General features: G+C 37.0%; 1 protein-coding gene across 8 annotated transcripts in view; it reads left to right on the top strand.

Annotated features, from left to right (window-relative positions):
- Nucleotides 1-25,661, top strand: part of PTPRM (protein tyrosine phosphatase receptor type M) — a 470,229-nt gene that overhangs the window by 391,067 nt on the left and 53,501 nt on the right. For all 8 annotated transcript variants that reach the window (XM_082045023.1, XM_082045024.1, XM_082045028.1 and 5 more), the window contains 2 exons: nt 17,586-17,673; nt 23,598-23,674. In XM_082045023.1, coding sequence (XP_081901149.1) covers nt 17,586-17,673; nt 23,598-23,674 — 165 coding nt within the window. The remainder of the gene's footprint in view (nt 1-17,585; nt 17,674-23,597; nt 23,675-25,661) is intronic.

Here is a 25,661-nt window from a genome sequence, read left to right on the forward strand (position 1 = left end):
ACAGTTGCTCAGTGTTTTGTGATACCGGTATTGCCCTTCCAAGTACTGTCAACCATTATTCATTGCCAGAATGCTTTAGTGTATTGTTTGCTTGAAGAGTATTTCAGAACATTGTCCTCTGCTTTAAGCTGTGATTTCAGCTGAGCTTTTGTTCACTTAGCCTTGATTTTTATCTGCACTTGTTTCTGTTTCTCATTCATGTCCCTGGTAAAGTTGGACAATTAACTACAGTAAAACTCTGCATTTGCAGTTTTGCTCATTCACTCGTTCATACTTCAAGTCCAGATTTTATGCTCTGTGTACACAAGCTCTGCTGTACACAGCTTCTGTAACCTTGACATAAAGATTCTATGAGTAAGGAAATCCTTAAAGTGGCACAGAGCCCCTTTATCAGCTCCAGTACTAAGTCTCTACCTTGTTTCCAGGATAGTGGAATATCACTCATTCCTGGCTGCTGTAATACCCCCTTGAGATATTCTGAGCTGTGCCAGAGATCAGTGTTACTTCTGCAATGCTAACAACAATTATTCATTATTCCTTGTAATATAGGGAACCAGGAGCACCCAACAAAGCTATTTAGCAGCAGGTTTAAAGTGAACAAAAGGAAATATTTTTCACACAGCACATAATTACATTGTGGAGCTCATTGCCTCAAGATGCTGTGAAGCCAGAATTATAAATGGGTTCAAAAATGGGCTAGACAAATTCATTATTAAACACAATGGCTGTGTGCAGTCTCTGACTGAGGAAGAGATTGCTGAGGAAAGCCATTGATCACTAGAAGCTAAGAGAGTATTCTGCAGAAAGAGTCACTCTCTATTTGCTCTAGTCTTCATATTTTTTGTAAACATCTGCTACTGGTACTGTTGTAAAAACAATAGTAGGTTATACGGACCTCTGGTTTGACCCAGTATGGCCTAACACACATAAAGCAGAAGAAAATAAATCAATGCAAAGAAAACAATGTGATGTGAAATGGTAATTTTATATATATATATATTTTTTTTTTTTACATACTAGTAGACAATTTCATAGAGGGGGGTTGGACTAGGTGAGGGGGTTGGACTAGGTGACCTCTGAAGACGCCTTCCAACCCAAATTATTTCATAGAACTAACTTCAGTCTATAAAGAACAAATAAAGCTCTTCATCGTCTGTATTTTCTAGGGTTTTTTTACTTCAGCAGCTGTTCTCCTGGTCCAATGTCTTGCTGTTGAACAGTTAAAACAGGATGATGATGCTGTAAAGGCAAAAAGAAAAAAAATCAGTTGTTAAATGTTTTTTATTTAAAATGCATATAGCTGCCTAATCCTTGAGCCTTTATTCTGAGCAGTGCTTTATTCTGCAAAGAACCTTGTTTACATTAATGAGGCTCGCTCAAGAAAATCATGTTATTTATGGTACATAGTGGTAGTGGAATGAAACTCCTAGTGTGGGCAATAAACCAGTTCTTGCCTTTTGGAGAGCAAAAGGGGGACAGTTGCATGAATTTTGAAATAGGTTGAGCTTCTAAAACATACCAAAGCATTTGCTTTGGTTTTGCACTGGGGAAAATATTTCAAATCTAAGCAAATTTGGTGTCGTGCTGCTTTCCTAGTACTTTTATACACATTTCGATTTTACCACTGACTTTTTAATTGTCTCTTCTTTTACAGCATCACCAGCTTGAATTTTACATTTTGATGGTTACGTTGTGAATCAACTCTATAGAACCGACAGTAGATAGAACATACGAAAATATTTTAATCCAAGGAAAATCACATAAATTGTTCATGCTTTTTATATGTTTAATTGTAGATCTGGTTAGAGATTGACATATTTTCCCTTCATTTGTCAGTTCTTTGCACAGCATTTGTGTTTATTTTACTGATATTTACTAAGCACACATATCTCTGCACACAAAGAAAGCTAAAAAAAGACGTACTATCTACAGCATTTAGGGATTCTGTAAAGTTTAACTGCTTTGTGGGTTGCTTTTTATTTCTTTTTGCTGAGACTCTATGTTTGTTATTTTTTGGTGACATTTTTTTCAAAACACTCTGATTCTGCCATCAATTGATTTTTAAATGTTGCCGAAGTAGAACAGGCTAGTTTGGAAGCAAATGTCTTTCTTGTTGACATAACTAGAAGTATGTTTTCTTTTAGCTCAAGCATGCTACATCAGAATCGCCTTAAATATCTTATAAGGGATCAGGTTGGATCTTTTTAAAACTGTCCTGTTCCAAGGGTGAAGAAATGAGTGAATCTACAAAACTTCTGTCTAGCTATACACTGACAGAGGGATCTGCTTGTGCTTACTCAATATTTATGTTCATTCCCCGGAGGTGCTTCCTCCAACACCAGGGACCTTCCCCACAGATAAAGCTTTACCTTTTGCTGCATCCCCTCCAGGACGTGAGGACTGCACTACTCACCTGCTGACTGCCGCAGGAGGGTAAGGTGAAAACATTCATAGCCCCATAGCTATCACAGAAGCATTCAAAACCGCAGATGTAGTGTGGAACAGTGATTGTGCCTTCAGTGGAGGTGAAGGCCAGACATGAGGAAGAAATATTTTACGATGAAGGTGCTGAAACACTGGCCCAGGTTGCCCAGAGAGGTGGTAGATGCCCCATCCCTGGAAACATTCAAGGCCAGGCTGGACGGGGCTCTGAGCAACCTGATCTAGTTGAAGATGTACCTGCTCATTGCAGAGGGGTTGGACTAGCTGACCTCCGAAGACGCCTTCCAACCCAAATTATTCTATGATTCTGAATTATATGTAAGGTATGCATACAATTTTTGTGTTTCCCTACTTAGTCCAGCCCAAACCTCTTCCACGTCTCTCGCCCAGGTTCTGCCATTGCAACCTCCTTCTCCTGAGCACAGCAGGCAAGGCAGTGGGTGGGGATCCTCCTCCCAAACACCAGAACAAGTGAGGAGAAAGGAGTGCACTACATTCTTGCTTTACTCCTTTCAGCTAGCAGCACTCTTCTTTTTCCCCTAGAAACACAGCAGAGAAGATGTGCTGACTGAGGAGGCCCAGGTGTAGAAAGAGTTGTGGGAAGGAGTTATACGAGGGTAGAGATTCTGCATCTCTGGAACTGAAGGAGGAAAAGGTCACATGTTTACGTGTCCTATTTCCCCAGTTTTGCAGAACAGCAAGTGCCAGGGTCCCTGGAAACCTGACTGACTAGTCGTGAAGTTTAACAGTAACATGATTTTTTTGATGTCATGGAAGATTTAAATGGTGCTACCCATGTGACTGTTTTAGTGTGAGGGACCAGTGTGCTGGGTGTGCTCAAGCATGGTAATACAATAACATTAAAAAGCAAAAAAGGTTGCTTTCCTCTCTGTTTTCATGGATAAAAAGGAAAAAATACACTATAGAAACAACTGTTTTTAATGGCATATTTTAAAAAGCTGTAAATGCATGTGCATTAAGCAGTGAAGTACTCCGTTCACCCTACAGTTCTGCGCAGACCTGGAAAAACTTCAGCATCTTCTAATGAAAAACAGTTATCTTGGTTTATGCTAGAATTCAAGTTTGATCTGGTTTCATATCAAGTATTTGCGTTTTAACTAATATGGCAAATTTAGATACCAGCTATTATGACTACAGTGAAATTACCAAGAATAGTAACTTCCAAATTTAGCTACCTAACATGAAAGAAGCAACAATATATTTGGGAAATGTTGTCTCAGATATACTTTTAAATGTTTTCTCATGGAACTAAGCTTACAGAGATTGACTCAGGGCTAGGTAGGGAGCCAGGGTGGGACATGGGACCACCATGTTATATTGACAGATATGCACTAAATCCAAGCAGTTTACAGATACTGAATGGTTTCTCCTGGAACCTTAAATGTTGTCAGCAGTGGGATACTGTAAGTGTGGGAGAAAACAAGAGTTTAAGGTTCAATGAACCTGAATCAGTTTTACTGTCTTTTCATATCTTACTGTCTTTTACTAACTTGACTATTTTTACCATCTCAGTGTCCCAGGAGCCTATTTTGGTTTTGAAGACAAACCTTTTTTTGTAACTTACGTTATGTATTTCCAGGACATTTCTAGTTTTGATGCAATTTGAGCTGAAACCTTATTTTTAAAGAATACTATGTCTCATGTCCAGCAAATTACTAGTGTCAGAAAGATATCCTAATCATTTAGCTGTCAGGTAAGATTTCAGTAGCACAATCTGCCCTGACTCCTGTATACAGCATTAAAAGAAAATGAGATATTTCTTTCTGTTCATCTGAGGGAACTGAGGTGGTTTATTCTGGAGAAAAGTAAGCTTAGAGCATCAGGGGAGACCTTATTGCTCTTTGCAACTACCTGAAAGGAGGTTGTAGCATGGAGGGTATTAGTCTCTTCTCCCAAGTAACAAGTGATAGGACAAGAGGAAATGGCCTCAAGTTGTGCCAAGGAAGGTTCAGATTGGATATTAGAAAAAATTTCTTCCCAGAAAGGGTTGTCAAGCATTGGAACAGGCTGCTCAGGGAAGTGGTTGAATCACCATCCCTGGAGGTTTTTAAAAGATGTGTAGATGTGGCACTTTGGGACATGGTTTGGTCCAAGTGGTGGACTTGGCAGTGTTAATAGTTGGACTGGATGAACTTAAGGATCTTTTCCAACTGAAATGAGTCTAAGATTGACGAGGGTGCACTATACCCCGTCATCCACGTCATTAATGAAGATGTTAAACAGAATTCAGCGCAGTATTGACCTCCCTAGAACTCTAGTTGTATACTCTCTAGTGTAGGTCCTCCGTAGTACTCCAGCTGGAAGTCTCGTCCCTACTGAGCTGACATCTCTGAAGCTCATAGCAGTAAGTCTTCCCCTCTTGGTTGTTTGTCTCAAAGCTGGAACTTCCACCATGCATCAGGACTGGAACACTTCAGTGCCAAGTTACTCTTGTCCATCTAGTTCACTCTTTATCATTTTATCCGGTTGTCTTGGCAGAATTTGGCACAGAGTGTAAAAATACTTTTATTAATAAGAAAACTGATAAATATGGACTTTATTGGATTATTTTAAACTAGTAATTGGCTTAATGAGGGACAGATGCCTGGAATCTTTGTATTGTCTTGTAAGGGAAATATTTATATGAAGACTCAAATTTTTAAAGTTTTGTTTTACGGCGGGATGTGAAGAATAAAGGCATCTGCTGCTATTCAACAGAGCTTTTGTCATGTTGGCTTGCCTCAATTAATCTAGCTTGAGTGCAGTGTTCTAATGAAAGGAAATGTAGAAAAATGTAGAGCTACAATGTATATAAATCTTGAAATATCCACAGAGAGCTGATAAATTGCTGTATTTTGCTCAGTTTATGCAAAAGAGAAAATGAAGAAGCAGATTGCAAAAAACCATAATTATACATCAAGTCATTAAACCTCAATCTTCATTACTGAAGAATTGTTTTGATACTCAGCAACATCAGAATCTGAACAAAAGAGTCGCTAGGTGACATGTTCGCAAGAGTCCTGCACATCAGGAAAAAATCCACAGATTAATGCCATCAGTTGTGATCTAAGTGCAGAACTATGATTACTCTTTTCTGTTCTTAAAGCTGTGAGTGTAAACAACATTTTACAATATTTTTTCTCTGTGATGAACCCTTTATTTGTTTGTTATGTTTCTTATTTCATAATCTATTTGTGCTACATGGACTTTGTAACTTCTCAGTTATCTCCCTTACTCCATAAACAACTCATCTTCATGTTCTTACCATATTGTCCTTGAGAAAAAAGACTGTCCTGTCAAATTTAGACATTTTTCTTTTTTTTTTTTTTTTTCCTGGAGTCTGTCTTCTATGAATATTACATTTGGTTCTTTTCTTTGCTAAACTATGCTGTTGTACACAGCAAGCATAAAACACTACCAAACTAAGAGTGGAAGAGACATCTTTGTCACACATCTGCCCAGCAACTGATGGCAAACTGATGGCACTCAAATTGCCATTTCTATCATTATTGCTGGAGACTGATTTTTTTCCTGTTAGTTAGTCCAATGCTTATTTCACTTGCAGAGTATATTTTCTGAATGTATGCTGTGTGAATGATAAATTAGAAGGAAGAAGAGACATTTTCACATTCAAAGATCTCCATGGTTTTGCACAAGGGCAGTGCAAGTTTAGAAGGCTTCTCAAAGCTCCTTCCATTGATAAGCCCCTGTGGATACATGGCGTGGTGGAGCTGTCACTTGTGTATGGTATGTGCTTTTCCATTGGCAAAATACTAGTACCACATCTCTGTTGTTAGCTTAATGACACAGAAGTGGTCCTCAAGTGACAGTCTTTCAGGACAGCAACTCCTTTTGCCCCTCCCTCATTGTTAACCCAGAGCACTTCCACTTCGCTTTGCCCATTAACTGAGTCTGGGTCATTTGAGTTGCCTATGATCCTGTGTATTACATATCTGAATAAAATGTCTTAAAATGGCTTAAAACAGCCTGCTTGCTAAATTGCTGCAGGGATACCTCTCTTGGAATTAGAAAGCACTGTATATGCATTTCAAACATCAAAACAGGACAATTCAGGTTGGTGAGCTGCTGCTGTTCATTAGTGAGCCTAACCAGACACTCTTTGTTTTAACAAGTAGTCTTGAGGCTGTAATGAAGCGCTGCTGTCAGTATGCAGTGAGCATGCTAAAAATGATTAGGGTAACAATTGACAGAAACGCTTGCCATCATTGTCAATCCCATTAGTACTGCCACTATTTTTATGCTGATTATCTTTATATGCTGTTAAATACTCTGCATTATTCTTTCAGTAGTTTCACAGAGGGGTGTGGAATCGTCTAGGACCAACAGCATTTTTTTCATAGTTTTTACCCACCCACTCCTTTTCAGTAAGTGTGTAGTTGTCCAAAGGGAAGATGATTGGCAGGAAACAATTATAGAGTGAGAGCCTGCAGAGGGATGTCTGGGAAAAGGAAACGTCACTTTAAAAAGCCGGAGCCAAGAGTTTTGAATAGTGGAATAGCAGGAGCTTCCATTGCTGTGGAAGCGCTTAGCAGCTCCTCTGTGACCCAGTACTGCCCTCCCCAGAGCAAAACAGCTTAGCAAACAACAAGGAAGTAGACACCAAACTTTAGATGGAAATGGATCTTTCTCTTTAGAACAAGGGAAATGCTGGGCTAAAAGTCAAGCCTACAGCAATGAATAATTATCTTCATATATTCTAGCAAAGAGTGTATTTGCAATCAAGCAAAGCAGACATGCAGGCACCAAAGTTTCCTGTGAAGATCAAAAAATGTAATGAACCAACACAATGAAGTGCTATCCTTTTTTTGAAAGGGCACTGCAAGTAGACCCTTATCTGTTTTAACCTACCCTACTGCTCTTGCTTCCCTTGAAAATACTATCTTATCCACTGGAAAAAACAACAGTCTGCAAAATATTTGTGTTGCGTCCATGTACGCCAGCGTACCCTGGCTTTTATCTTGTAGTTTAATAAGATGTCAGTGCCGCCCTTCAGCAGAATTAAAATCTTCTTATTTTCCCTTTGTTTCTTTTTTATCTTCTATCCAAACTATGTTAACTAGAGCGGCTTAGATACACTCTGGAAAACCCTGGAGGCTAATATAGTGAGAAAAATTTTAGGGGTGCTTTATCACTTCTGTAAGGTCAGATCAGCTGTGTGTACATTACAACTTGGATGAAGATAGGAGCAGCTTTGTTCACTTTTCAAATTCAATATTTATTTGCTTTTGTTTTGTTTCTCCACAGGCTGTTTTCTGTTGCTTCAGGGAGTTATATTATGTGAAGGTTTTTCCAAATTGTGTGGTTCTAAATCAGAAACAGCTTGTCTTTACAGGGCATTTGAAAATATTATCAGGTTTTTTATGCTTGGGTCAGCTGATAATTTAAAGAATCAAGCAGTTCTTGTGAATTCTGAGCTCAACACACTGTGTCAATTACAATGATTTATTCAGATAAAACGAGGCAGAAATATTACTGGATTAGCTAGAATTGCATCAAAAGAGAGCTTTCTTATCAGCATATGTGTCCACCAGTTCAATGCTGGTCACCTTTCTTTAGAAATAATCTTCAGCAAGCAGATGACAGAAGTGCACAGGTATTAAATAAATAGTACCTCTTAAATAACATAGTTGCTCAAGGAGCAGTATCCCAGCCTACAGTGTCAATCGTAATGGAAAGCAAGTATTTTGCCATGGAAAGTAAGTATTTTCCACTCACTTCAGAAAGAGTTTCTTGAAATCCTTAAGCCTTGGTTTGTGCATTACATAGCATATGTAGGCAAAGAGTGGAATAGCTGTCATCAATCGCTACATAAAACATGAGTGAACAGAAAACCATAATGACTACAACACGAAGCTTACTCCTTGAGTTAAATGCACACTGTTGTTTTTCTTCTGCTGACTAAAAAAATTTTTGGCTTCTTGACACTTCTCTGTCTCTTTCTGTGTACTTTTAATTTTCATTTCTTTTCCTTTTTTCTCCCCTTTCTTGTTATATCTTAAACCAACTGCAAACTCTTTACTATAGGAAGAAAATTTCCATAGCTCTTGCCTACTTTTTTATAGCACGTTGTATCTTTATGCTCTGATTTAATAACATTTCATTAGCTCTTTGAAACTGTTCCCTAGGGAAAGCTTTTATTATTTGTAAAGTAAATCAAATATCGTAATACTAATCTTTAGGAGGAAAAATGGGCTAGACTCAGAAGAAGTATTTAAATCTTCAATTAGTTTTTTGAGTTAAAATTTAAAGTGCACAAAAAGATCTAATATAATGTTCTCAAAGCTCTAAGGTACATAAAAGCACTTTGTAGAATCCACCTGCCTTCTAACATTCTGAGTTCAACAGGGAAAATCTAACAGTGAGGTACTTCTGACTTCCAAGTAGTATTGTGTTTTGTTTGGCAGAAAGGTACTTGAAAAAGAGCTTCTTGATTAAAAATTGGAAACAAAAACCAAGAAGAGACAAAGCCACAGTTTTCCAAATTCTAATATTGTAGCAGTGCAAAGGCATACAGACATCCTTAGGTAAATGTAAATAAACAGAGGGAAAGGAAACAAGAAGCAGAGTTGCAGCCCAGGAGGTAAGAGGAGTCAGAGGAAACAGCTGCTACATGAAACAGGATGTCATTTCCTTTATTCTACAAAGCTCATCAACAGGAAGTCTCAAGGAGTCATAGTAAGGAATAATATTGCAGATCTGTGATGCAAAAAATCAAAGCCTGTGGCACCATTAACAGCAATATTGCAACTTGCTTGGTCTGGAAGTTCTAGGGGTCTGTCATTGTTGGTACCTATAAAACACATACAGGAAAAGAGCACCAGAAATTAGCACTGTGATATTGGAAAAAGAAGTGATTACACTCTTAATTTGGCAGGCAATAGCTACTTTGGATCCTCTAATACAGGAAAGTGAGCTAAATTCTCAAAGATGGGGTCAGAAGAGGCATGTTACGTTTATTATTATTATTATTATTATTATTATTATTATTATTATTATTATTATTATCATCAATAATAATAATAATAACTCATAGATGGTTGTAATGATACCCTGAATACCTGCATTAGCTCAGAGTTTATGCTTCTGCCTTCACTCAGTATCTTAAGATACCTCTCCTTTTTCGCCTCATTCAAACAGTATCATTGCGATTAGGCTGAATATTTTCTTTCTGTTCAAGTCATTGAAGGTATTTGTGTGTTACCCTTCTGAAGTAGGTATAAAAAGGTTAACTTTAAATTTATCTTAAAACCCTTATCCACATATGCAGTGCATTGTATGGAACTCTGAGTCCTGCCCCTTTTGTATAAACACTTATGTCTTGGTAAGTAGGAATTCTCATTAAGAAATAAATAACTGAGCGCCATCTTTTACTTGTGTAGTGTGTAATTACATCCTTTGGAAAAACATATGGAGGAAGCAAGGAGATAACAGTTACCGAATAATAAAGCAGATAATTTTGTTCACAAAGGGATGGATAGTGCCTATGTGGTGATCAATATCTTTCTGTATTTCCCCAGAAGAGGTTTTCTATCAAAGCACAGAAGTGGTTGGTATTCAGTGTAGCCTGTGTTCATTCACTTCATGTTTACAGACACGATAGTCGTGAGTGTTGCTCAAGTTCACTGTCTTCTTGAAAATGTACAAAGATGATAGTTGTGAACAAAACTTTCCGTTACATATAGTGTTTAAAAAAGTGAGAGAGGAGTAGGGAAAATCTCACATGCTGTATGTGAAAACTGTTCGTTAAATCCTCCAAAAGCAGGAAATCTATTTTCATGAGAGGAAAGAAGCACTGTTTGAGACCAACTTTAATTTTTTTTACAAACAAGTTAAAAATAATATAGCCTGCTTATTAGTTACCGTGCAAGTGTGCATATTGTACCCAGAGGGTCCTTTCTATAAAAAAAGGATCATAAAATCCCATAAACATACTATATTTTTCTGCTGGAGATAAATCAGAAAGATTTATGAGGTAAAGTTGTTGGTATCTAGTATGCCAGGGAGTAAATGAGAATTTTAATTGTGTGTTCTATTGCAGTCCTCTTATTAATTCACATTTCACTATATTTCTAAAATCTTTCCTTATATGGAAATCTTAAAATTTTTACAGGAATGAAATAATGGAGGTTTTAAAACTTAAGTAGGTAAAATGAAAATGGCTCTGAAAGCTTATAGAAATTAAGTTATCTGTCCAATTTTTAGACCACTCTGCAGAATCTATAAAGATTTCTGTTCTTACAAGTGAACTTCAGGTGTGACAGTGTTAGATAACAAGATAAGAAATGACATCGACAGATCTCATAAACAGGTTGATTTAAAAAATATATGGACAGTAATTCTTAGGTATTTATTAAAGGAGCACTCCGTGACACTCTCTTTTGCAGTATTGTCATGGTTTAAGACCTGATGATGATTGGTCATTGGAGACTAAATGTACTCAGCTACCAAAACATTTCAGTCACAGATATATCCAATTTTACAACTTGCATGACTTCCCTGTTCCACAGGAGGGAGGACACGGTCCAGGAGAGAAGTCAGGTGGGTCTGTGTGGTGGTTCCAGCCATGCCCTGTGTTCTCCTACTGTGTCTCTCTGGGGGCTTCCTCCCTTGTCCTGTAGGTCATCTCCCTGAGCAACCCATGACACTGTCAGCGATAAGACTGGGTAGAAAAGAATACCGAGTTCTTGATTATTTTGTTCAAATGCACTTGGCACCTAAAAACTACTTTTTGCCATGGCTGGCACTCAGGATCTGCTACTCTTGAAGTTCTGAAACACCTTCACTATTTTCACAGTGATTCACAAGTCACTTTCACTTAAGTTACTTCCCTACTCTTATAGATGAGCCACCTTCTCTTCCTGTAGTGTTAACTAAATATCGTGTGCATTTGCTAATGCTATTGTCAACTAGAGCTAACTCGTGCTAACTGCTACAAGTGTTTATGTCGTTAAAGACACCATACCAAAGCATCATTTTAATATGTTTTCATTATGCAGCTATAGCTTGACTAGACTGGCCAGCTGTCCAGGGAATACCAAAGCCTGTGAGTTTAAAAATAGAAATATATTAGAAAATAGACTAATTGAAAGCATCTTGCCTCTGAAAAATGAGCACAATGACAGAATTAGTACCAGACTTTGTCTTACCACATGGTTTTAGTCCTCTTTCTTTCAAATTTGAATGTTACATCATGCTGCAGTTGGTCAGTGGAGGAGTTAACAGTTCCCCTTCCATTTCAACATTTAATGTAGGCAGCGACTATGACATTCAGTGCCTCAGAAGACCAGAAAGACTTTTGCTTTCCTATTATTCTTCTCCTGTGTAAAGGAGACTAACGTAAAAGCACCTGAGAAGGAAGTGACTCTGTTTCCTACCTCTGGCTATGCAAGCCTTTATAAGTCAATGGTTTTTTTTTGTTTTTCTTTTTACATCAGTTCAAGGAGGCACAACCACAAAAGCAGCATCAGTAACAGTCTTAGGGAGTTGCTCTATGTCAGACTATCACTGTGTGTCTGCTTTAAGACTGATCTGCGCCTTTTGTCTCACACTCAGAAAACCTCATGTAAACTACTAGACTAATTTTTCCAGAAAATTCTGAACAGAATGAGGGAGTTTTGGTGATAACATTGATATATTCAACAGTCTTTATGATGATTTGTTTTTTTTTTTCTTTCATGTTCATACCTAGGTTACAGTAACACATTTGGAAGTGCTTTATAACTGCTGAAGGCAGTTTAAATTGATTAGATAGATTTTCACATTGGCTCTTGCAACAGACAGTTTTCAAGGGCAGACATAGTGAAATGTTGTGGTTTTTTTAATTCCATTATTTGAAAACTGGACATAATTCTCAGTGATTGAAGCTGACAGAGAAGAAAACGCTGATCGTGAATATATTCTCTAGTGGCACGCTGTCATCCACAAATGCTTTCAGTGACCAAAGCAGTGATTGAAGTATGAAGAGCTTGCATACAGCTCGTTGCCATCAGTGAAATCGTTTACCATTGCTCACAAACACCTGAGGTGATCTATTACTTGCAGGTGATGCATTTTCAATTATAAAATCGTTCCTCAAAGTGACTAGATTAAAAATGTCGTTTCATAGCTTGGACCTCTCTGCAGTTTACTTTAACGTAACTATCAATGACCCTTCTTAGTTCCTTAGCTTAAATGCTCAGTTATCAGCAAACTAAATGTGATTATTTCAATTTTCTGTTTAAAAAAAAAACAGTTAATGTTGTTAAGTAACAAGGACATCGTCACGTGCCAGATATTTTTTAGATTCTAAATACTGAAAAAACAGCGAACTGACAGATTTACTGTACTCATAAATCTTGCGCTGTTCATTAAATTATCCTGAATGTCCTCCAAACATTTAAGGACTTGCTTAAAATAAAATGTGTATTTACTAGAGTAAATACAAAGAAGCGTCTAACGTGACACTAGTATCTAACGGATGCATTTTTTTCCATCTGTAATCTCCACATATAAAGTGGACACAGCAATATTAAAGGGTGATACACTTAGGTAAAACTAGTGATGTATCTTCATTATCCAATTCAGGGCACTTTAGGCATCTAATTTAGCTGCAACACAGAGGACCTATGGTAGAAATGTATGTTTCTCCTATAGCTAATTGAGCTTAGACAAGGACCTCCATTAGGACCACTGTTAGTTGTCTGGTTTGGCCTAAAGTAGACACAGTATGTAAGTCTCTACATGAAGCTTAAAAACAAATCCAGAGGCATCTATAACTGAATAGGTCAAATTACTCATTTTACTAAAGTATATCTTAATCTGGTTATGCAGAAATAGCAATGGAAAAATGGAAGTTACCAGTGGAGAAACTTAGGGTCAGTCAGGGAAATCAGACATCAGAAAGAGTCATACATTTAAAAACAAATCCACAGATCAGCTTAAGATTTTACACAGTGGAATATGCGTTTCTTTGTGCCTGTGAATAATATTCTTGCTTATTAAGTAGGAAGAGCAAGATTTATGATGCCCTTAACTTCTTATTTCTTTGCTTGCATTTTGTAAATGATATCGTAAGAGACTGCGCTGTCATCACCTAGCAACTATGAAGTATTTTTTTAAAAAGTTGCTGCTTAGCTTTGGATTAATAATAAAAATAGTAATACCACTCAACACTTTGCATTTTTAGATCTTAAAGTGCTTAGAAAGATGCATTATTTTTACTGTCCTTAATTGGAAGCATTAAAATCTAGGATCAAAATTGTGTTGCCAAAAATGACAATCAACAGAGCTGCAAATTGTATCCTGAAGATCTTAACCTATTCTCCACATTACAGCCTCTTCAAACTGTACTTTCATATAGATCTCTTCCAATATTCTCTGGTCTTATGAATTTTAAATGAGGAAAGGGAATAATTTTAAAAATCTGTATTTGCAATGATTATCTCCCCCTCTCATTTGAGATATTGCAGTTATTTTCTAGACTGAGGGTCACACTGAATTAGCCCTTGGCAAATATTTAATTTTTAATGGAAACCGCTGCAGCATTGAGTTAAAGCAAGCAAAAGCTTCACATTCATCCTGAAATGATCCTGCTGCTGCATCATTGACGAGTTCTCATGTTGTATATGCAGACGTTCTGTATAATTCAGGTTTTTTTCAGAAACTGTTTTATCCTGATTATTGAAATATTTTCTAATAACAGAGTGATGGTTGACATTGCATACAGAACTGTCTGCTGTATAAACAGCTGTTTTGAGAAGTGTTTCATTTTGGTATTTAAAAGACATGTAGATGTGGTGCTTAGGGACATGGTTTAGTGTTGGACTTGGCAGTGTGAGGTTTACAGTTGGACTAGGTGACCTTAAGGGTCTTTTCCAACCAAAATGATTTTATGAATCTGTGATTTTTCAAGTAGATCGTGGGGGCTGGGTAGATTTGAGTTAAAGAAATAATTAAATTATTTGAGAAATGTCCTATACTAATTTTCGGTTTCTTGCCAGACATTTGGTGGAATGAAGCTGTTTGGGGGCATATTTCTTCCTAATAGCCCACATTTTTAAGGAACTTTTAAGGATGAATTAGAATGAATAGCCACTAAGATAATGTGTGGGCTGCTGTGCAGCAGCCTCCCTGGAGAGTGATATGACAGGAAAGACATTAAAAAAATTTCTGTAATGAAACAAATATTTCTCCCGAGTAAGGAAAGATCTTGGCAGATCATCTGTTATGAGGTATCTGCTCTGTTCTTTATTTGTGGGACAAATGGGATTTCTCCTTCTAAGTCATCGTGGATTATCGTTCTGTTGTGGTTTGTGTAATGGCAGCACATGGGGAATTTAGGAAATGACACTCCAGCTGTCTTTTACAATAACTGTTTCTTTTTATGCTTTTGCACGGTAATACCTCTTCCTTCAAATTATTTTTTCTGTACACTTCTCCCTGAAATACCTGTGTGTATCCCAAAATGAATTAAAAAAAAGAAAAATGGATCTAGATAAATTACATCTATTTTCCCTGTGTGATAGTTTTTATTTCATTCACTAATTTATTGATAAAAACCCAAAGAAAAATGCATATAGGGAGTTCTTTTTCTATAATACATTTCTAATAAAGAAGGTGAAGTCAATATGCAGTAGCTGGAAATGTAATTCTGTCTCCTGGTTTTTGTTGTTCTGTGAGGTTTGATATATATATATTCTAAAGAACGGAATTATTTATATTACAGATATATTATTAGGAGATATTTTTTCTGCAAGGCTCATTAAGCTTATCATTGTTTTCAGAAGTTCCAAACAGGTAGGAGATATTGAACCCGTACATTAGCAGCTGATAAGCAGACAAGCTGGCCAAACCAGTACAATGCCTTTTATATATCTTCCCTGAATCCAATACTGTGCAAATCTTTCCCAGTCATCTCCAGAGATTTATATTAATCAATCGCTTTAAAGCAATTTTGTAAAAGTTCTTTAGTGGGACAGGAAGAAGTGAGAAGTCCCTAGAAGTATATTTGAGTCTTCCATATTTCAAGATGTCAACTTGGAAGCTGTATCAGTAGGACTCTTTCTCTGTAACAGCACATGTAATGCTTAGCGAATTAAACCTAAAACCACTTTCTGCATAATGTCTTATGGATCAATTCTGTGAACTAGTCTCTAGAAGAAGGACTGTAAGAAAAATAGAGGAGCCCAAAATCCTGAGGAAGAAATCAGGTCCAATTTTAGATCAAATTAATGATTAGTATTGGGGGGGGGTGGGCAGGGTGTTGCCTTTGGAGCCTTGTTGCCGAACATTTTCATCTCTATTTTGCCTTTAACTATGTTTAATTGTTCATCATCCAGTGCTGTCTGAGAGTAAGCATGAATTTTGCAAGAAATTGAGACATAGGTCTTTGCCCACGGAGAGCAATTCCGTATGCAGTTCAATCTGGTTTATCACAAAACTATTTTCCTGAGTTGAGAGTGCTCTGGAGTGGGAGGGCTTGCTTGCTTTAGATGCCGTTGGCAAATGTATAATCAGATAACGATTGGTGCCTTTTTGGCAAACAGCCACAAAGCTGTAAGTCATCTTAGGATTTACAGGGTTCCACTTCTCTATCCTGGCAGGAATCTGCATTTCTCAGAGCTGTACCAAATGATGCTATGCTATGATTAAGGTGAAACTTATTTATATTAGTGGGTTCGAATAATTTCAATTTGCAAACATTTAAAAATTTTATAAGGAAGTGTGGATAGATGAAGGACAAACAAATTGAAACTTTTTGACAGGGCTTCTATTGTTCTTAGGCTATTATTTACAAACTTTTTAGAAGTAATCCATGTATTCCCAGGAACTGCCATATCATAACTTGGAAACCAGCACTCTAGTGAACTTGGTAATTTTAGACTCTAAATGCCCCTGTGTGCTATTGACTTCAGGAAGAGATCAGGGGCTTATTTTGACTTTTGTGCTCTTTACTGATGGTAATCACTGGAATTTGAACAAAATACATTTCAAGTATGAGGGCAAAGGACACTAATGGTAGTCCGTTTAATTAGCATTACCTAGTTTAAACCACTCAAAATGTGTTGAGGTCTTCTGAGAGATACAAACTTCCCAAGGTTTTCCCTGTTTAGTTTGGAACTCAGCCATTTTTTGGCTTCTCTTACTAGAAAAGTAAATCATGTACCTTCATGTCCCTCTTGAATCAAGATTTAATCTACTGATCATTGTAGTAAAAAGATAAAAACATGAGTTAAGACCAGCCATCGTCCTGATAGAATTCCACTGGTTTGTTTGGCAACTAAATATTTTTAACACAAGATTAATATTTGAATAAGAAATTATAAAATGCATCTACATTAAATGACTTACAGATACAGTGTATAAATTAAGAAATTATGCAAATGCTCTTTTAGACCACAGAATGCACAAGACAGATAGGACATAACAACTTGTTTGTTGCACTTTTGGCAGCTTGTGTGTTTTATTAATGTAAAAATATATATTTTAGCACCTTCAACTTTCTTATTTACCTTAAATCTATTAACTACAGCACAGAAGCTGGGTGATTACTAGATTATGTCTTTCACAAAATCACATTATTTTTATTCTCTGACAAAATAATCATCTTGGTGGTATCATAAAGTGTGTTTTTTTAAAAGAGAGACGCATACATGCTAGTTGAATCCGAATTTTTTTAAATGCATATATATGTTTAGATCCATGAGGTCATCTGCCAAGAAGTAACTGAAACGTGTTAGCACAGTGTGTAATTCTGCGCTTATCCTGAAGCAACTCCAACACCGATGCTGAAGTGCCTTCAACTTCATGTGTGTGTATGAGAAATATGCGGAGAGTCTGGATAGCACAAATGAAGGACTCTTAGTGTTGCAAGCATGCAGCTTTTTAAAGGTTTAATAGCACTTCATGTGAAATAATTCTTCTTACTATTACACAAATAATCTCATGTGAAATTTTAGATAGCATCTGGAGCTATACAGAAATACCATTTACACAGGAGACACATTTTTGCTCAATAAAAGAACCAGTTAAATGACACTTCTAACAACAATACCTGCAAGTACTGTTTGCCTTTCTCCTTGGTTTATCCATAAGGTAACTGTTTCTGCATGCTTTTCTTAATGTCACTTTCTTTCCTTTTTTAGAGTTTCTTTGAAGGACAGTCTGCACCGTGGGACTCAGCTAAGAAAGATGAGAACAGAATGAAAAATAGATATGGGAATATCATTGCATGTAAGTGTTGACAACATAATTGTGCACCGTGTTAACTTGCCTTCAGAACAGGATAAGAATGACCAACCAGCCTCATGCTCATATCAGACTTCTATTCCTCTTCTCTAATTAGGAAGATAAAAGTGAGGGAAGATGTTACTTTTTTTTTTGCGAAAACTGTCAGATTTAATGCATTTTCTCAACTAGCCTTCTGTAAACCTTCCACCCTCTGATCAATGTCTGCCTAATGGAGAATGACACCTTTAACCAATACTTGGCTCTAACAGCTCCCAAACTGCTGCTGGCACCTTAGTGAAAGAGTACACATGATCGCATCAGTACCTTGATATTGGGTACACTGGGTTGTGGATATTGTAAGAGTGGACAATACTGCTGTGTTAAGCATTCCTCAATAACAGTGACAGCTATCCTGACTTCTTAATGCTGGACAGGCTTTAAGGAAGAAAGCAGAATCTTTGTGTTTTACTTAAAAATGCCGAGCTTGATGAAGATGAGATTTACTATTAATCAAAGAACTTGAGGAGATGATAGCTTGCTTTGGTGAATGACCCCTAAATCTGGCATTATGAGACTGCAAAAAGCTGTGGCGAGAGATGCTGCACATGAACAGGGGGGCAGAAAATATATTAAGCTTGGTAAAATTATATTATTATTGACACAGTGGTGTAACAGTGGACTTTAAGGAGGGATCAGTTAATGATGCTGCTGGAGTTCAGAAATCACATAGAACCCTAGGTACATGGGACAGCATAGAAGAATAAACAGTGCTGATTGTCTGAACATGTGGAGGATCTATAGAAGGAGTACGTAATGCACATTTGCACTGCGTAACTTCAACACCTAGTCTAGGTGCTTGTCCAGGCAAAGATCTATCTAGTTTTCCTCATCGATGAACCACAGGGACTTCACAGAGAGAATGACAGCTCTTTTGAAGAAATTATTCAGAAACAGAGCCCATCTGAATGCTTCTGAATCACCACCTCAGGAGGTTCTGTCTGCAGTGCTTGCATAACAAGTCTCAAGAGACCAACTCATAACTTAGTGACCTGCAGTAGGTGCTGTGATTAGGCTCTTATATCACTGTGGCCCAGCTGGGCTGAAAGAGTCTTACAAAGAGAAAGCAGGTCTGTCACTTGCTGCAGCAGGAGAAGAACCCCTGGCAAATGTTTGTGGAGAGGGAGGCAAGTTAGGTAAGAGATGCTATCTATCTGCCACATCATTTTGAATGGATATGGTAGTACTGCTGCGTATTTTGGATGCGTACTGTGCTACTTACAGAAAAAGGAAGTGAAATCTGTTAGGGAAATAGGAATATCATGGTGGGATACAGCATATGCAAAATAAGGTAAGTTAGCTAGATGTGGGTTTGCTTCTTTCCCTCAAAGCAATCTTTAATGTGTAACAAACTTGTTTTGTGAGGTTGTAGCCATGCATTACATGCCTATTGTCATTTAAGTAAAAATACTGAAGGAATAAATAAGAATACTAAAATGTTTTTTGTTTATCCTTCCTTTGTGAAATTTTGTTTCCAATCCAAGCCTATGACAATAGATCTTTGCTTTTAGTCAGGGTTTAGTGTTGTCAGTCCCCTCTTAAATGGCATGTTAGGCATCGTCTTATACTTTGACACCCTTTGGTTGAAGAAGACAGAACACTGCTAGTGCTATATGTCTGAGGCAATGAAGTGATGAGTAGCCAAGGGAAAACAAGTAAAGGATCTTAGATACACAAATCAATGGCAATTACAAGTGATACTGAAGGCTTCCTGAGAGGGCAAATGTAACTCAGATCATTTATATCTCCATTTATTTTTAATGTCCTCAGTATTTAGCAAAGGGAAAGAGCTGGATGGAGGTGTTCTCAAAAACACTTCCTATTTATGTGGCCTATTTACTTCCTATTTATGTGGCTGTGAAAACACAGATAACACAAGTTAAAATTAAAATCCATTGTAGTTAAAGGGAGTATCTCAAAAGAGAGGCCGGAACTGCCCACAGTTTGTTGTCCGTTAAATACATGTATGCAAATGGGGTAGTTAACAGTTTAATTATTTTGTGTATTTTTCTGCTGGATAAATGATGGCTTGTGAGTACAATTTTAGTGGTTGATTTTTGAAAATTTGTCTCAGATAGTTGTATGAAGAATCTGCTTTAGCTGAAAAGCATTTTACTAAATTGCCCTTTTATGCTATGTTTAAAGACTTAAAAATATGATGGTTCAGATGCCACTGACTATTGATACATGATGATAATTAAATGTATATTTTTTTCTTTAAAGCATTTAATGTATTTCTTTCCATCCATTTATCCTCTTTATTTAAATTTTCCCCAAGATACTACTGTTACATTATTGCTCACAGTCATTTATTGTTCTCTGAGGGAACTAAAACAATAGCACCAAGCAGCTAGCATTGCAGGAGCCTGTCAAAATGGTAACATGTTTTACATTACCCAAGTGATGCGCATTTAATTGGCAACAAGCATGCCCTATTCACTGTATGAGGCTGGCTATAACTTGTGAGCCACTGTATCAACACCCTGAACCTGATCACAGTCCAGTCACCCACAGAAAATGCGCTCCTTCTTTACTGAACACAAAAAGCTTCATGTTTTCTATTTAGGAACTAAAACTGGCATGAATCTGTTAAATGAATATTTTCTTACGTCAGAAGAATTCTGTTTCTGCCATAATTTTGTAGGGTTATGCATGGATTTTGGTAAAATATATTGGGTTTTTTTCTCAGGAGAGATCTTGAGGTAATTTTGGAATGGCAGGGGTCCTGTATTTATTTTTACCTAACTCAATATTGACTAAATGAGAAGATAATATTGATCACAGCTTTTAAAAGCAGCTAAAGATGTCAGGTGAGACATTTATAAAAGGCTTGATTTGCAAAGAGTCAGCAAGGCACAACCCAGGAAGGGGTCACTGGAGAGACGTGTTAGAGATTGCAGTCTGCAGGCTGGCGTATACATGTTGTAGGTAACGTGAGGGGAGCAAGAATAAAATGCTAATATTCATTATCTGTTAACATTTTCTACAAAGGCAGATGGATTCTAACGTAACTCATTTTGAAAGCTTAAGTGATCAGTGCAAAGTTAAGTTTGATCTCCTAATAGAGGGGTATCAAAATAACAATGAGCTGAAAAAGAGAGTATTTTAGAGATACAAAAATTGTCAAAAGCAGCTCAAGTATGAAGGAAAAAAATACCCTAAAAATCTAGACAGTTAACCTAGAGACTATTTAAGAATCAACATGCATGTTGGAAGAATATATGGCTTATGTACCTCTTAGGCTTAAATCTACTTGACATAAGCGCAGGCATAGGCACAGTGTGACATTTCTTTTTTGTTGACTAAAGAATTTTTTTGAATTAAGAAGTGTTGCCATGCAGTAAGGAGTTAACGAGAATTTTCAAAGCAATATAAAAGGGCGTCACTTCAGCTCTACTGCAAATAAATGGGTATCAAACAGTCCATTACCTCCAGAATTCCCAGAAACTTAGCTGAACTAGAACTTATCAGTACTAGAAAGGATATAAGTGAGAAAAAAAAAAGGCAAAAAATAATATGAAGGTACAGTTATGAGATAACTTATTTAGTTCTGCACAATCTGAAGCAAGAAATATTGCAAAGAAAGACTGCAGTAAATAAAGAAAATAACAAAGTAACACGAAAGGTAAATAAAAGATACCACTGCATATTATTCAATTGAATAATCAGTCTAAAAGAAATAACAGGAAGTTACAATTTTGAGATGTTTCTTGGTGGGAAATTTAAATTTGCGTTGTGCAATATGGAACTCATTGGTGTGCAAGTTGTCAAAGCCAGGATTCACTTCCCTAAACATAAACATGTAGTGCCATTTCAGGTGACCTAGGACACCTGTGCAGGACGAGCAAATGCAACACAGTACACATGAGACACTTCTGCTATTCCATAGTGGCAGCTGAAAGCTAGGCAGTATATCTCGGGGTATGTAAAGTGGCATGAGATGCTTATGCTTAGACAACTGAATCCTGCCCTACGTAATTCAAGAAATATAAAAGTGTAGTTCTTTACTAGCCTGAGTTGTCCTGGTGCGAATGCTTTTAAGTCACTGATGCAGGAAATCATGAAGACGTGGATGAAGACATACCATAAGTCCAAGCATGCTTGACTTCTGGAGTCGGCTGACTTCAGCAGAAGTTGGATCAGGTCCCAAAACTGTAAAAGCAGCAACCATGTCTGGAGGTTAGAACCTAGTAGTAGTAGTAGTATCTTTCTTAAGTAAGATGAACTTTAGAACTAAGGGCCTATGAGCTGAACCTCTGTTCTGAAGAAACTGATAAATAACTTAATTAAGCAGAACATAGCACAGCGCTTGGATAAGGATAGCTCGATAGGGTTATGGGATGGACAGTAGCATCTCTGTAGATTTTTAGTCTTGGAAAAGCGAATATAGAGGCTGAAAAGGTTGACCTCTTCCAACATGTTTGGAAAACATCATTCTTGAAGGCTGTTGGGTGAAATTATCACAAAAAAATAGCAAAACAAGGGTTGTGTGGAACCTAGAGCTGGAATTTTTATTCATTCTGATTTACTGTATTTGGTTTACAGCTGTGCCCTTTCTCTCTCCCAGGAGAATCCCAGGGAGGCAAGTGGGGCTTTGAGATCTCTAGTCCCTGAGACTTGGAGCATAAAAGAGGATGAAATAAAGAATTTGCCTATTCCTTTCCTACTCAGCCATTTGAAAATATCTTGACTTGTAATTCTAAAACAATGTTATTTTAAGAACCACCTGCCCTCTCCTTCCTCCTCCATAGTGTGGGCAATATTATGCTGCTTATGATGAAGTTGGGGTTTTTAGCCTTTTCATGTTTTTTCATTTGTTATCTTTTAGGATTTTTAAAGTTGAAAGAAAAAGATATCCAGAGCATGGGTGGCAAGTAGCAAGTGTTCTAATGCTATTTAAATTTACAACAAATAATGACAGTCTTGAAGGTTTGTCATCAGCTGCAAATAATGGGAACTCAACTAGCAAGCAGCATTAAAAAACAATAATACACAGGTATCTAATTAGCAAGAGTAACTTGTTAACAAAGCAGCAGTAAAGTGGCTATTTACCACCTCTCTATGCTTGAGATCGTACCCTCCAATTATTTTATCAACAACTTGTGCAGCATTCTGGAAAAGACATTGTGTTTTCTTGCTTTTGAACCAAGAGAATCAAGAGGAGTATATGAAGATTCAAAGAAGAAGCAGCTCTGCCAGTATATGGACTATTCTTTTTTGAGGGGATATCTAGCCTCTAAGCTTCTCAATCACTGTGGTGGTGTCGTGAAGAAAATGAGGCAGCTGACAAGAAACAAACTCATGCCATGATGGATTGGAATTTGGAAAACAGAGAAGTTTTTGCATATTCCTGGATAGATATAGATGGCCACAGTGAAGCAAAATTCAGTGACAAAGCCATTATTTCACTGCTTGGATTTTGTCATTATTTTGCTTTCTCCCTTACTGAAAACATAATGAGTTTCCTTCAGGAACTGTGAGATGGCAGTATGTCTTGTAGAATTACTTCAGCTTATTTTGAGTACTGGCAGAAGCATTTCCAAATGACTAAACCTCTGAGAGCGTTATTTTATTTATTTTATTGACAAAGCGGGGGGGAAGGAGGGCAAGGCAAAAAAACCATATTTGCAATGGATATCATATTAGAAATATTTAAGACAGGCTGAAAATCAGAGGGGATTTGGAAAGCCTTATGAATGACACTGATATGATGATTAAATGTAGATACAATGTTTTTGTGAACAACAAAACAAGCATGAACTTGCAAATACTGAGGCTTTAGTTTGACTTGAAAGTATTATTTTGATGAAGGCTTTGTTACTGAATGTGTCTTTAATTACTTTTTTTTCTCTCCTTTGTTCCCGTTTCAGATGATCATTCTCGAGTGAGACTGCAGCCTATTGAAGGAGAAACAAGTTCCGATTACATCAATGGAAATTACATTGATGTGCGTATACTGATGTAGTCGACAAACTTAACATTGTGTTCAGTCAAAGAGGCAGCCCTTATTATTTTCACATTATTCATAATTTAATTTGTAATAGATATCACAGCTAGTATCAGCTGCTAAACATACTTGGAAAGTACTATCTTTGGAAGCTAGGTGTACACTGGAGGGAAAAAAAAAGCCTCAAAGGTTTTGTCAATAAGCAAATGAAAGGAGTCATTTCCTCCAACTGCCACTAGACTGAAACCTTGCCAGCAACGCTGTATGGCTACTTTGCCTGCTGGTGCTTATATGGGCTAACAAAATGTTATTTTCACTTTCTGTCAACAGCTTGGCATCATTCCACATTGAAAAGAAAGCTGTTTGCATATTAATGTGACAAAACTCTGTAATGCCTAATGCAGAGATTTGCAATCTCTTGTCATCTCTGCACTTTTAAGTCGCCTTCAAAGTATATTCTGCAGCTGTTAACCAGTACTTCTAATGCAAGCAAGACATTTCATTAAATATGTAGGCTGTTTAATTATTGAAGGTGGCTTCTTTGTTCATTCTGCATCGTGTTAACTTAATGTTTTACATTAGAATAAATTCTTTAAGAGACAAGGTGTTTTTGGTTGAAAGAATGAAAAGTAGAATTGAAAATCATTACAAAGTCAATACTATCTAAAGCCAGAAATCTATGGATAGCAAAGATAATATTTTTATTGTTTACATGGAGTGCTAGATGTCAGGCTAAGTAAAACAAGTGTTGCTTCATAAGAAACTGTGTCTGCTAAAGATTTCTTGCTCAGCAGTGGCATCTATGAAAAATAGCGTCACAGTTTGCAGTTCAAATTTAATTACCGGTATGAAATAGAAACGTAACAGATGTTTTTCTTGGAGTATGGGGGAACTAGAGCTATACAAGAAAAGCAAGTACTTCAGTTGTAACAATCTGAAGTCTGAAGTTGTAACTTTCTGAAGAAATCTTCTTCTATTGATGTGTATTAACATGTTGAAGAACCATTAAATTAAGCTCAGATTTATGCTCCATCCCTTGTTGTTTGAAAGAATAGCACAATCATCCAGAGGTAAAAGCACATAGGGAACTATATTTACTTAGATATCTCACTAAACTCTGAAGGGAGTAATCGGTCATCAAAGCAAAGAGACCTAGATTGGGGACCTAGATTTGAATTCACTTTCACACCTTCTCCGACATTGAGGAATGCTGTGTCATTTTAGGCTATTAGTATGTTCTTGTCTCAGATTTGGATCTCACTCTAAATATTAAAAGATGTGAGGAATAAGGATTTGGACCATACAGTCTCATTTAAAATGCTGGTAAGATAGCTGCATAGCAACCTTTTTTTTTTTGCTTGTGGAAGTACAAGAGGATGGATAGAATGTAGCCTTAAAAGAAACAGTGAGTGAGAACCAAAAAATTCTCTCCCTCATCCTCAGCAAATTGCAAAGCTTGGAGGACTACAGACGTCTTCCAAAGACACTTTGCCACAAAACACAGCATTATTTGTTTATAAGCTTGCTAGCCAGGTTTCCATTAGAAATGCATGTTCTTCTGCTACAAAAGCAGCTGCACTTTTACTCTTGCATGTAGTTATTAGTACAGTTGTCAGGTTGTCAGAATAAACATATTAATAAGGGAAAGGCACTGTTACAGACACTGTGAAATTTTCTTGGATAAAAGAGAGAGGGGCAATGGTTATGCTGTATTTTTTCCCATGTGTTTTTTCGCTGGGAAACTGAATTCTTAGATCCAAGCCACTAGGGATATTAGATAACACATAGTGGAAAAAATCAACTTTGTAGCTATCTGAACACTACTCAGTTCATATACTTCCATATTTTGCTTCAATGGCATGCAAAGGAAACAATTATCTAATTCATGTTATTTGTTCTGTAATATTCAAGGTATTGGTTGGTTTGAGTTGTTCCCACCTGGCATCACTGCCATGCCTGTTGCTCTTTTACAAAGAAATTGCAACAG

Source organism: Streptopelia decaocto (genome assembly GCF_964273445.1).
Source record: "Streptopelia decaocto genome assembly, chromosome: 2".
Classification (NCBI taxonomy): Eukaryota; Metazoa; Chordata; class Aves; order Columbiformes; family Columbidae; genus Streptopelia; species Streptopelia decaocto.